General features: G+C 41.2%; 2 protein-coding genes across 5 annotated transcripts in view; both read left to right on the forward strand.

Moving 5' to 3' along the window:
• LOC112222292 (phosphoinositide 3-kinase regulatory subunit 6) overlaps positions 1-6,252 on the forward strand; it is a 28,224-nt gene extending 21,972 nt beyond the window's left edge. For 3 of the 4 annotated variants that reach the window (XM_042303565.1, XM_042303572.1, XM_042303566.1), the window contains exons 14-20: positions 735-845; positions 1,154-1,256; positions 1,390-1,460; positions 1,844-1,934; positions 2,226-2,278; positions 2,490-2,596; positions 4,449-6,252. In XM_042303565.1, the coding sequence (XP_042159499.1) occupies positions 735-845; positions 1,154-1,256; positions 1,390-1,460; positions 1,844-1,934; positions 2,226-2,278; positions 2,490-2,596; positions 4,449-4,608 (696 nt within the window). In that variant the 3' untranslated portion in view covers positions 4,609-6,252. The remainder of the gene's footprint in view (positions 1-734; positions 846-1,153; positions 1,257-1,389; positions 1,461-1,843; positions 1,935-2,225; positions 2,279-2,489; positions 2,597-4,448) is intronic. The other variant, XM_042303568.1, reaches the window with a different exon arrangement.
• Positions 6,253-6,977: 725 nt separating this feature from the next.
• Positions 6,978-13,070, forward strand: part of LOC112264013 (bMERB domain-containing protein 1) — a 42,650-nt gene continuing 36,557 nt past the window's right edge. The window contains exon 1 of the mRNA XM_024440628.2: positions 6,978-7,397. Coding sequence (XP_024296396.1) covers positions 7,313-7,397 — 85 coding nt within the window. The 5' untranslated portion in view covers positions 6,978-7,312. The remainder of the gene's footprint in view (positions 7,398-13,070) is intronic.

The raw sequence follows: 13,070 nt of genomic DNA on the forward strand, positions 1-13,070 counted from the left end.
GAGTAATCAAGGCACTCATGTAGAATGAAAAGGTCTTTTTTTGCAATGCTTAGGTGGGTTTTTTATTCTTGCCGTGCATAAGCCATAAATCAATCAAGGCTTTTACTATGTTCCACTACATGAGAGTGCCTTGATTACTTCTGGACGTTTGTTTGCACAAAGGCTTTCCTTTCCTTTTCCTATTTCATCCCATGATCAAAGAGCTGTCACGTTCGTTGGAAGAGTTCCACATTATTTATTAAAGAAGTGAAACTTAGCAAAGACAAAACACAAATAAACAATAAACTAACAACGAACCGTGACTACAGAGAATGCTATGTGCACTAACTCAAAACAATATCCCATAAAACACAGGTGGAAAAAATGCTACTTAAATATGATCCCCAATTAGAGACAACGATAGCCAGCTGCCTCTAATTGGGAATCATACCAAACACCAACATAGAAAAACTAAAGTAGAACCCCACATAGAAAATAATAACTAGAAAACCCCCCCAGTCACGCCCTGACCTACTATACCATAGAAAAACAAAGGCTCTCTATGGTCAGGGCGTGACAAGAGCACCTTGTGGATGAACTATAAACCACAGAAGCGCTCCTCTCCTGTGTCTCTACATGAATGAAATAGAGTTCCTTCCAAAACATGAACATTCAGTGTATTAAAAAGCTACTTTTATGTGTACTGTCTTGGTCAACCCCAGGCTCCATACTAACATGATCCCATCTCTCTCCAGCAGTCCAACAGCAGCAAGCAGGCCGAGCCTAACCCCTTCCTGTCTGATGTCATTTCCTACTATGTGCGGACCGGACTGCAGCCTGTTTACTTCACCATCTATTCTGTCAAGGTGAGGAGACATAGGATGCATCTGAAATGGCACCCTATTCAGAGCCCTGTGGACCCTGGTCAAAAGCAGACTGAGCATAGCTTATCGTTAGCACTCTAGCATGTTCATGATTATCAGTCCTCACTCATAGACCAAAAAACACCAAATGCCATTTTGCAGACGCTTTTATCCGATGCAACTTACAGTCATGAATGCATACATTTTTTTAACGTACGGTTGGCCCCAGCGGGAAACGAACCCCCGTGGCGTTGCAAGCGCCTTGCTCTACCAACTGACCCACGATTGTCATTCTCTTGCCTATGTTCTAGATCTGCTTCCCCAACCTGACCAAGGACCCAGTGGAGGATGTGTTTCTCTCCCACTTAGAGCTGGACTTCCCCGAGTTCAAACAGTCCCCAACTACTTTGAAAGGTAACATTTAGCCTGTGTACGCCCCCGATCAACGTTCTCTGCGTCTGATGTTTCGTTTCAAACTGATTTGAAGTGTGTGTGTACGTGTCTTTGTCACTCGCCCGGTCTGATCACGTCTGTCCTCGCTCTTCAGCCACGACCATCAAGCAGAAGAAGAACACAGGAGACGTATGTGGTGCCATCGTCTCTGTCAACTACAAAAAGGTCAGCGAAAGATCAACCGTGTTTTTAACATGACCTCATCGATATACATCCACGTGAAAGTGCTGCATCTGGCTATAAAGCGAATGCTATGCTCTACTGTCATAGTGTTGATGCAACGTCTGTCTCTGTTTAGAACTGCATCATGAGAGTAAACTTAACTGACCTGAAGAGAGATCCTATAACCTGTGTTTGACGTTTAGCTCTATTTTGATAGTGTTTGGGATTGATACTGTTGATGCAACGTCTGTTTGTCTCTGTTTAGAGTTTAGAACTGCATCACGAGAGTGGCCTGACCTGAAGAGAGGTCATATAACCTGTATTTGACGTTTAGCTGTTAGCTTCTCTCTATGACCTCCGACCTGTGTCTCTGTCCTCCTCTCCAGGTGTCGTTGAGTGGTAGAGACGTAGACAAGGGTATGTCAGTGAGGACTTCAGGTGTTCAGATTAGTGCCATTCCCTCCAATGAAACTGAAGGTATACAACCCTAAATATCACACACAATGATATTTACAACATTCATGTGATTCATTGATAGATTGATCTGTATTGTGATCAGTAGTAGCTGAGTTGTCACCCATTGGGCACATATGTCAATTCAGTGGGCAAAGTCACAATGTAAAATAGCAGTGAATGTCCATGCCGTTGCATGTTGGTGCAATTGTGTGAACGTAAAAATAAGTTCTGAAATCTCTACTACTTTTCACATATTATTCTGTATATCTGTTGAAGCCTGGGCTATGTTCTTGTTTTTGTTGTCGTCCTCAGATCTGAACTGTCTTACAGTAGCTTTCAACGAAACTAAACCCAAGAACACCATGGTGAGTTTACACCGTTTTAACACACACATGTCTATTAGTGAAGGTTGTTATAAAATTCGGAAACACAAAACATATTTAATTCCTCCTCTCTGTATTCTTGGGTTCTTAATGTCACAAAGGCCTGGTTCGCTTGACTAATCCTGGTGCCCACATCGCTTTATGATCTCATAAACCTAAAACCCAAACCTAACACACAGACTTAATTCCACAGGAGGCCAAGATCCGTACCTGTAACATTAAGATCAGGACCCTGGAGATGAAAACCTTCACTGTGACCCTGGACAAAGACTCTAGGAGGACCTTCCGAGACGTACAGAGGTGAGAGCTGTTGGTGTAGCTGTTGCCTACGCTTGGCCTCACATTAAAACTTGAAATAGATGAAAACAGGCCAGACAGTGGTTTGGTGGATAGACACATGATCTTGTTACCAGAAGGTTGCTGGTTGAAATGTATTCTGAAGCATGTTGGCCTAAACTCATTTGGTTAGCCCTTGTCATACTGTATATGTTTTAGTTACATATGCACAAGTTATATATATTGTGCCATGTTACAGTATATATTATATATATTGTGCCATGTTACAGTGTATATTATATATATTGTGTCATGTTACAATATGTACAGCTGAAGTCGGAAGTTTACATACACTTAGGTTGGAGTCATTAAAACTAGTTTTTCAAACACACAAATTTCTTGTTAAAAAACTATAGTTTTGGCAAGTTGTTTAGGACATCTACTTTGTGCATGACACAAGTAATTTTTCCAACAATTGTTTACAAACAGATTATTTCACTTATAATTCACTGTATCACAATTCCAGTCAGAAGTTTACATACACTAAGTTGACTGTGTCTTTAAACAGCTTGGAAAATTCCAGAAAATTATGTCCTGGTTTTAGAAGCTTCTGACAGACTAATTGACATCATTTGAGTCAATTGGAGGTGTACCTGTGGATGTATTTCAAGGCCTACCTTCAAACTCAGTGCCTCTTTGCTTGACATCCTGGGAAAATCAAAAGAAATCATCAAAGGCCTCAGAAAAAAAATTGTAGACCTCCACAAGTCTGGTTCATCCTTGGGAGCATTTTACAAACGCCTGAAGGTACCACGTTCATCTGTACAAACAATAGTACGCAAGTATAAACACCACGCAGCCGTCATACCAGCCGTCATACCACTCAGGAAGGAGAGGCGTTCTGTCTCCTAGAGATGAACGTACTTTGGTGCGAAAAGTGCAAATCAATCCCAGAACAACAGCGAAGGACCATGAGAAGATGCTGGAGGAAACAGGTACAAAAGTATCAATATCCACAGTAAAACGAGTTCTATATGGACATAACTTGAAAGGCCGCTCAGCAAGGAAGAAGCCACTGCTCCAAAATAGCCATAAAAAAGCCAGACTACAGTTTGCAACTGCACATGGGGACAAATATCGTACTTTTAAGAGAAATGTCCTCTGGTCTGATGAAATGAAACAAAAATAGAACTGTTTGGCCATAATGACCATCGTTATGTTTGGAGGGAAAAGGGGGAGGCTTGCAAGCTGAAGAACACCATCCCAACCGTGAAGCACGGGGGTGGCAGCATCATGTTGTGGGGGTGCATTGCTACAGGAGGGACTGGTGCACTTCACAAAATAGATGGCTTCATGAGGGAGGAAAATTATGTGGATATATTGAAGCAACATCTCAAGACATCAGTCAGGAAGTTAAAGCTTGGTCGCAAATGGGTCTTACAAATGGACAATGACCCCAAGCATACTTCCAAAGTTGTGGCAAAATGGCTTAAGGACAACGAAGTCAAGGTATTGGGAGTGGCCATCACAAAGCCCTGACCTTAATCCCATAGAACATTTGTGGGCATAACTGAAAAAGCGTGTGTGAGCAAGGAGGCTTACAAACATGACTCAGTTACACTCATTTCACATTCTTAAAATAAAGTGGTGATCCTAAATTACCTAAAACAAGGAATTTTTACTAGGATTAAATGTCAGGTATTGTGAAAACTGGCTAAGGTGTATGTAAACTTCCGACTGTTTGTAAATAACTAAATGCACATATATGCTTTTAAAAAGTGTAATATTATAATCCTCATTCAATGTTCAATGTCACTAAAGCCTAAATAAACTGTCAAACATGCTTATCTAACTCTATCAATTAATTCATTTCCAGCATAGAGATCGCCCCCTGTCTTGATCCTGGATACTGTGTCCAGAAGACCATGCGGTCCAAGTTCAGTTTGGGGGAAGAGGAGAGGGACGCTGGCCTCAGCAAGTACATGAACAAAGGACTTCCTCTACCAATCAATACCTTCGCTGGTATCATCAACTGACTGATCCCACAACCGTCTGGATGGACTCTACTGTAGAGAGGCTGAAATGTTGAGACCATCCAAATTGTATGACGATCAGGGATGTGCCCAGCACTCACAACAGTGCCTCAGTGTGCAATGAGGGGATGTGGAAAAAGAACCTGGGTGGCAGCTAAGGGTAACCCGCGGTTATTTACCTGGTGTAACCTTGACAAGAAAACTAGTTGAGTTTGACAAGTGTTAGATTTGTCAACAAACAAATGAATTTGCCATGGGTATTGGATCTCATTCCAGTTTCTGCTTGTGACAGTTTTATCATATGCTGTTCCCATAGGCATATATCTGACTGATGGCATAGTCAAAGAACAATATTGCCTCTAAAATTGACATTTTTATGAGCGTATATGAGGCATGAGAGTGAAGCTGAGGTGATATTAGCTCCTATATAGGCTTTAGCTCCTATATAGGCTTTAGCTCAGAGGACTAACATAAACTTGACAACCTGGGTTCAAAATCTGGTCCGTCAGAAGAGTAGCCCACCCTCCCAATCATCTAACCTAAGGGATGATTCATCCATCCCTTGACGTCAGGGTTGGGGCAAATTCCATTTCAATTCAGTAAAGTTACGGAGTAAACTGAAATTCCCATAGGGATTGACTGAATTGAAATGGAGTTGACCCCAACACTGCTTGCCATGTAAACACACTACCTGCTGCTCTTTGAGTTCTGACACTGAATCACCCTGGCAAGGTCATGTTCATTACTAAGCTTGGCAGAAGAACAACTTAAAGATAGTTTGATGTCTTGGTGAGCTAACAACAGAAGCTCTTTGAAGCAGTCACTTCATTTTATTAGCCAGTTCTTTAAAAAAACAGGTTCCATTTAAAGGTGCATATGGCTCTCTGAGCTCATCTAAGTTCTTGCGAGTTAGCAATAAAGGTTTGAATGCACTGTGCACAAGCCTTCAGTAAAAACATGACACAAAAGAACAGGCACCTATTTTAAGATCCCTAAAGAACCTGTTGCATGACAGGAAAGCAACTGGGGGGGGTTAATTATCTGGTGGCTTACTGCTTATGACTTTGTTCTGTATGCTATACTAACAAGTGGTGCAAAACCCAGTGTGGTTGACTCTGACCATGCTAGGAGGCCTATTATGCTAAAAATGAAAGTTAAACTCTGAGCACTTCGCTTGTTTTTAAACGAATTTATCACACCTAACTTGAAGGTGATGGAACACAGTCACCGCTATAAGATATTGGCTGGTTTACAATAAATCATGAGGTGATGGGGACCAGTTATCATATATGCACCCATAAAAAGTATGTAGATGACAAAAAAAGGACAGACATACAGACAGAGAGAGAAAGACACTGACTGACTGAATGACTGAGAGGCCACATCTATAAAAGCCACTGTCGTAATACCATTGAAAGAAACGAGGGTCTTAAAGAGTTCTGATCTGGTATGTTTGTAATGCATCATCAATCACCAATAGACCTTTTTGCACACTTGTCTATTTTTTTTAATGTTATGTATGTAAGACTAATCATTGGAGTATGGTATCATTGCAATTACTTGTTTAATAGTCGTGTAAATACTAATGTATTTTATATAATTACTGTATATTTTATATAAAAAAGAGATGTTTGACTTTTTCTGAAATGAAGTATGAATGAGCTGATTATTTGATTCTTAAAGGGATAGTTCACCCAAATTACAAAATAATATATTGGTTTCCTTACCCTGTAAGCAAGAAGTCTATGGACAAAGTATGACAGAAATACATGGACAAGGTATGACAGAAATACATGCTTTGGTTTAGTTTCCCTGGCACTGTTCCACTGCTAACGTTTTAGCATTTATGGCATAAGTATATACATATATACTTACATTAGCATTTTCCCCCATCATTTTCAAATCCTCTAGAAGGGACTTTGTTGAGCTTCACAATACATTTGAGATACTTTTAGATGATTTGGACTTGATGCGTGAAAAATCCTAGTAATGGTACCATGACTTGAATGGGATTTGTGACACAAATGTTAAAACGGTGCCAGGGGAATAAAACCAAAGCATGGATTGCTGTCCTACCTTGTCCATAGACTGTTTATGCTGCATTCCAGACAACTCATAAACTCCAAACCTCAAAGTTAGAATTTGCGTACGTTTTTTTTTGTGTCGAGCTTCCTATTGGTTGATTCTAATACTTTCCAATTGGGAAACTGTGACCTCATCGAGTTTCCAAGTTGGACATTTCAGAGTTTCCTAGTTCTGAGTTTTCTTGAACACAGCATTACAGTTTAAGGAAACCAATTTGTGATTTTGTTATTTGGGTGAACTATCCCTTTAAGTACAGTGCTGTTGAATAAGAGGGATACTGTGGGGGGGTGTATGTAGTACCACCGATTTACATTAGGTGGCGGAATGGTCTAATAGAAAAGTATATCTTCGAGTTTACAGTACAATAGGTATTGAAAACATCAGCCTTGGCTTGAACACCGCAAAGCTCAAACAACGGAAAGAGAGTGACAACACCAGCACGTTGTGGAAGCGTTTTTACCCAATTCTCTACCATGCAGCTTGGTACTTAATGAAAGGCTGTGCGCATAGACTGCTCCAGTTGCCTTTTCTTGTCACTTTTCCTTCGGTTTCCAAGACACAGCATTGTATTTGTTTGACAGTGCATCCTTGACCAGTTTGGAATCGAACCCACTGTTGAGAGATGGAAAAGGAAAATATACATGGATCATCACATCAGTACGGCTCTCTGGAATGCACTAAATGGAATACAGATAATTCCAAAACAGGTAAATTAGTGGAACTGTTTGTGTGTGCATAATTGACCTGAGAAAGTAAAGGCAATAGTATTTATTACAGGGAAATGCTTGCAGTTGCATGCAGGTGTTGATGTTTGTTTCAAAATGTACGTCTACAGGTGGCAGTCAACAGCTGTAACTAGAGAGCTTACTGTTTATTTTAGTTCGTTAGGATCCCATCAGCTACTGCACATGCAGCAGCTAACTCTTCCTGGGGTCCACACAACACGTACAAATACATGACAAAGTACAAAACAGATATAAACAAGGACATGACATTCAAAATAAAAATAATATACGAGTTCTATATTGGAAAGACACCAAGAAACAACAAAAATTATATTGACACACTATTCATATACATATACAGTACAGTTACATTCGATCTTTAGAAAGAGGGGAGGTGCTGTGATACAATATGTTTTTTTAAAATCCGTTTTTAAAGATACATTTGCTTTTTGCCTGAGTCAACTCTGGTGGCAGAGGATTCAATGATGACATGGCTCTATACATGCAGTGCCTTTGGGAAGTATTCAGACCCCTTGACTATTTCTACATTTTGTTAGGTTACAGCCTTATTCTAAAATGGATTAAATAATTTCCGCCCCTCATCAATCTACACAAAATACCCCATATGACAAAGCAAAAACTGTTTTTTAGAAATATTTGCTAATCATTTTTAAAATAAAAATATTCAAATTAAATAAGTGTTCAGAACCTTTAATCAGTATTTTGTTAAAGAAACTCTGGCAGCGATTACAGCCTTGAGTCTTCTTGGGTATGACGCTACAAGTTTGGCACACCTGTATTTGGGGAGTTTCTCCCATTCTTTTCTGCAGATCTTCTCACACTCTGTCAGGTTGGATGGGGAGCATTGGTGCACAGCTCTTTTCAAGTCTCTCCAGAGATGTTCGATCGGGTTCAAGTCTGGGCTCTGGCTGGGCCACTCAAGGACATTCAGAGACTTGTCCCGAAGCCACTCATGCGTTGTCTTGGTTGTGTGCTTAGGATCGTTGTCCTGTTGGAAGGTGAACCTTCGCCCCAGTCTTAGGTCCTGAGCGCTCTGGAGCAGGTTTTCATCAAGGATCTCTCTGCACTTTGCTCCATTCATCTTTGCCTCGATCCTGACTAGTCTCACAGTCCCTACGGCTGAAAAACATCCCCACAGCATGATGCTGCCACCACCATGCTTCACTGTAGGGATGGTGACAGATTTCCTTCAGACATGACGCTTGGCATTCAGGCCAAAGTGTACAATCTTGGTTTCATCAGACCAGAGAATCTTGTTTCTCATGGTCTGAGAGTCTTTAGGTGCCTTTTGGCAAACTCCAAGCAGGCTGTCATGTGACTTTTACTGAGGAGTGGCTTCCGCCTGGCCACTCTACCATAAAGGCCCGATTGGTGGAGTGCTGCAGAGATGGTTGTCCTTCTAGAATCTCCACAAAGGAACTCTATAGCTCGGTCAGAGGGCCCTTCTCCCCCGATTGCTCAGTTTGGCCAGATCTAGGAAGAGTCTTGGTGGTTCCAAACTTCTTCCATTTAAGAATGATGGAAGCCACTGTGTTCTTAGGGACCTTCAATGCTGCAGACATCTTGTTGTACCTTTTCCCAGATCTGTGCCTCAACATACAGTGGGGCAAAAAAGTATTTAGTCAGCCACCAATTGTGCAGTTTCTCCCACTTAAAAAGATGAGAGAGGCCTGTAATTTTCATCATAGGTACACCAACTATGACAAATAAATTCATTAAAAATCCTACAATGTGATTTTCTGGATTTTTTTTTCTAATTTTGTCTGTCATAGTTGAAGTGTACCTATGATGAAAATTACAGGCCTCTCATCTTTTTAAGTGGGAGAACCTGCACAATTGGTGGCTGACTAAATACTTTTTTGCCCCACTGTAATCCTGTCTCGGGGCTCTATGGACAATTCCTTCAACCTCATGGCTTGGTTTTTACTCTGACATGCACTGTCAATTGTGGGACCTTATATAGACAGATGTGTGCCTTTCCAAGTCATGTTCAATCAATTGAATTTCCCACAGGTGGACTCCAATCAAGTTGTAGAAACATCTCAAGAATTATCAATGGAAACAGGAAGCACCTGAGCTCAATTTCGAGTCTCATAGCAAAGGGTCTGAATACTTATGTAAATAAGGTATTTCTGTTTTTATTGTTAATACATTTGCAAAAAATGAGAAAAAACAGTTTTCGCTTTATCATTATGGGCTATTGTGTGTAGATTACTGAGGATATTGTTTTATTTAATACATTTTAGAATAAGGCTTTAACGTAACAAAATGTGGAAAAAAGTCAGAATACTTTCCGAAGACACTGTAACTGAGTGATGCATTAAATGTGTTTTTGGTTTGGGTACAGTGAAGAAACCCATAGTGGTGTGTCTGCTGCGGTATGTACAGTGCATGTCTGTTTGAAGTGTATGCAAATAGATTATTCAAATGGTTAGGCGTTTTCAAACACACAAAAGAAGTAGTCAGTTTCTCCTAAACCCTCAAACATGAAATACTATGATGCATGTTGATGATGTTAGTTCTGTGTGTGCAGTTAAGGGCAAGGCATGCTGCTTTGCTTTGAGCCTGCTGCAGCTTTAATAGGTTTTTCTTTGCTCCACCTGGCCATATTACCAGACAGTGATCAAGCCCGAACAGTTGTGGTACACTTGTGTCAAAAACGCAGAACATATTTTTGTATCAGACATACCTCTCCCCATCTTTACAACAACTTTGTTCAATATGACTTGACCATGATAACTGACCATCCAATGTCACTCCTAGGAGTTCAGCTTCTTCAACTTGTTCAATGGTCACCCCCTTTATGCACAACTTCATTTGAGGTTTGGTTTTTAGATATATTTAAGGCCAGTTTATTGTTAATGACTCATTCTGACACTGACTGTAACTCCTTGCTAAGAGTCTCAGTGAGCTCACTGGCAGTAGGTGCAGATGTGTTGAGTGTGCAATCAACAGAATACATAGTAATTTTAGCATCTTGTAAGACAGGTGGCAAATCATTTTTTTTAAATAGAGAAGAGTAACGACCCAAGGCAACTGCCCTGAGGGATACCACACTATACATATCTGATGTTAGAGAAACTTCCATTGAAGAATACTCTCTGGGTTCTATTGGATAAGTAACTCTCCAACCATGTGATGGCAGGTGATGTAAAGCCATAAGTGAGTTTTTTAAATAACGTGTTTTAGAATAATGTGTACAGTCACAGGGTGTACGCCATTATAGTCAGTAAATTGCACCCCAAATTATAGATGATGAGACTTAACAAGACATTAAGAATGGAAGAGAACATTGCGAGTGTCCGTTTTGCAAGGCTGGGGACACACTGTTCCCACACTATTCATATCATTACATTAACAATTCTCCTTTTGATTTCATGTTTCAACAACAAAAGGAATAGGAAAGTGTTTGTTTGTTGAGAATAATTTATAGAATTTATTTGTAACTTAAACATTTTATTGTTTTAGTCATTATCTTCTATTTCTCTTCAATCAAAGTCCATGTAGGCTATTACTGCACTTCCTTCCTTCTTTCTTTCTTTCTCTCTTTCTATCTCTCTCTCCCTCTATATATATATATTTTTCTCTCTATCTCTCTCTCTTTTTCTCACCCTGTCTTTCTCTATTTTTCCCCTCTACCCCTCTCTCTCTTAATTTCCGGTCTTCTCACGCCCTCATCTCTCCCTCCTTCTACCCTTCCTCCTTCCTTCCCTCCCTCTTCTCTCCCTCCCATCCTCCCTGTCCGTTAGTCCGTCACTGTGTGATATCTACCTCATTAAGAAGAAAACCACCCAGGCTGATGGAGGGGGAAAAAAATAACGGACAGAGGGAGGAGAAGAAAGACAGTAATTTGAGACCTTGTTTCAATCCCACTGTGGTAACGGTCGGCTAACAGAAGCAGCAGTGTCCTCCAGTGACAGTGTGCTAGACATTCTCTTAGGGAGGGTGAGAGACATGGACTTAGAGCGACCCACAGTCAAACTTTTAAAGTTAGTTCCACAGAGTGAGGTTGAAAGACAGGTAGTAGTGTACTTTTTTAATTGAGTTTGGAACACAGAAATTGTCTCAACATGAGAAGCTTTGCAGAGGAATTGGATGACTGTTCTTCCAGTATCTCTATTATCCATTTCTTCCTCTCTACACACACACACACACACCACACACACACACACACTATTACACACACGCTTTCGCTATGCAGTCTCACAGTGACCCTGGCTCCAACTCCAGGAATGACCCCCCTCCAGCCCTGATCTCTTTCCCTTAGTGAATGGGTGTGAACATGCCGCCTAGTAACACCAGACCCGACCAACCTCTCAGCCCCAGACGTGATGATGGCTGTCAAGGAAATGGGCGCCGGAGGCTGGGTACACAGTGAACCTCTCACTGATGGCTTTTGGGAAGCCTGATGTGGCATTTTGAAATCCCAACGTGCCACGTGTATTGTCCTTGACAGGGGGGAAGTGTAGGTCAGAGGAGGGATGGGAATGGGACGCTAAAGACAATAGATTTATAGAGAGAGAGATTTGAACTTTAGGGAATGTTTGGAGTGTTGTCAGGTTTACTTGAATGAAGTTTGACGTTTTTAAGATCCAGAGTCAACTAATCAGTCTTTATGATGAGACTACCCCTCCCTCCGGAGTAAAAGTGCCAAGGCTGTCTTGATGTAAGTGCTGTTGTAGCGGGTCACATCAGGAAGTGTGTCATAGTAACACAGCTGAGCGGCTCTGTGAAGATTCATATAGCTAAGTATTCATCCTTTGTGCCTGGCTGAGAAAGCTGAGTGCTTTGGCTCTTTGGGAGTCTCAGGCTTGTACACAATACAATGCTGACAGATGCCAAAGGGATATGAGTGGATATACACTGCTGATAGTCATCAAGTCTCTTTTCTTCAGCTTTTTAACTCTCTCAGTACAAGCCAAAGGTCACAGAGCCTAGTCAGCAGTGGCATGTAAGCCAGACTTCCCCAGAAAATAGAAGAAAACAAATAACATACAATAATTTATCTTTAGTCTCTCTGTGTTTCATCATTTTCCTTCAATTCGCAAGAGGCTGAATGTATCTCACAGGAGAAAGGATCCGAGCAAGCGAAACAGCGCCCCTCTGTCTCTCTACGTGTAGGCAATCTATCTGAAGCTGTCTGGTCCAAACGAGTACAATATTGTTGCCACCCGTAGCATTGAATGCAAAGGAAGCCAGCGAGCATCTGGTCTCCAAATCAGCATTGAGCTAAACTGAGCGAGCTCAACTGTGAATGGTCCTGGTGCACCAAAACAAAGTATGCTCTCAAATCCCATTGAGAGCATACGTCATTGATAGAAAAACTTGAATTGCTGCATCTCGTTGTGTTGTTGTCCTCCTTTGGCTAATTAGCCAGCTAGCTAAAATTGTCCCTTTCCTAAATTAGCCATGGATAGAGATAGGGATTTGTACTTGTGCTTTTACTTTTTTCTCCGAACTGGCCAATGATTATAATGGCAATTCTGATCCCAACCATTAATTCATACATTGTTGTGCCCCTGCCCTGAGACGGGTTGCATAACTCCCTGGTATGGCAACAGCTCGGCCTCCGACCGCAAGGCACTACAGAGGGTAGTGCGTACGGCCCAGTACATTACCGGGGCCAAGCTTCCT

The sequence above is a fragment of the Oncorhynchus tshawytscha genome, linkage group LG02, assembly GCF_018296145.1.
Source record: "Oncorhynchus tshawytscha isolate Ot180627B linkage group LG02, Otsh_v2.0, whole genome shotgun sequence".
NCBI classification, from domain to species: domain Eukaryota; kingdom Metazoa; phylum Chordata; class Actinopteri; order Salmoniformes; family Salmonidae; genus Oncorhynchus; species Oncorhynchus tshawytscha.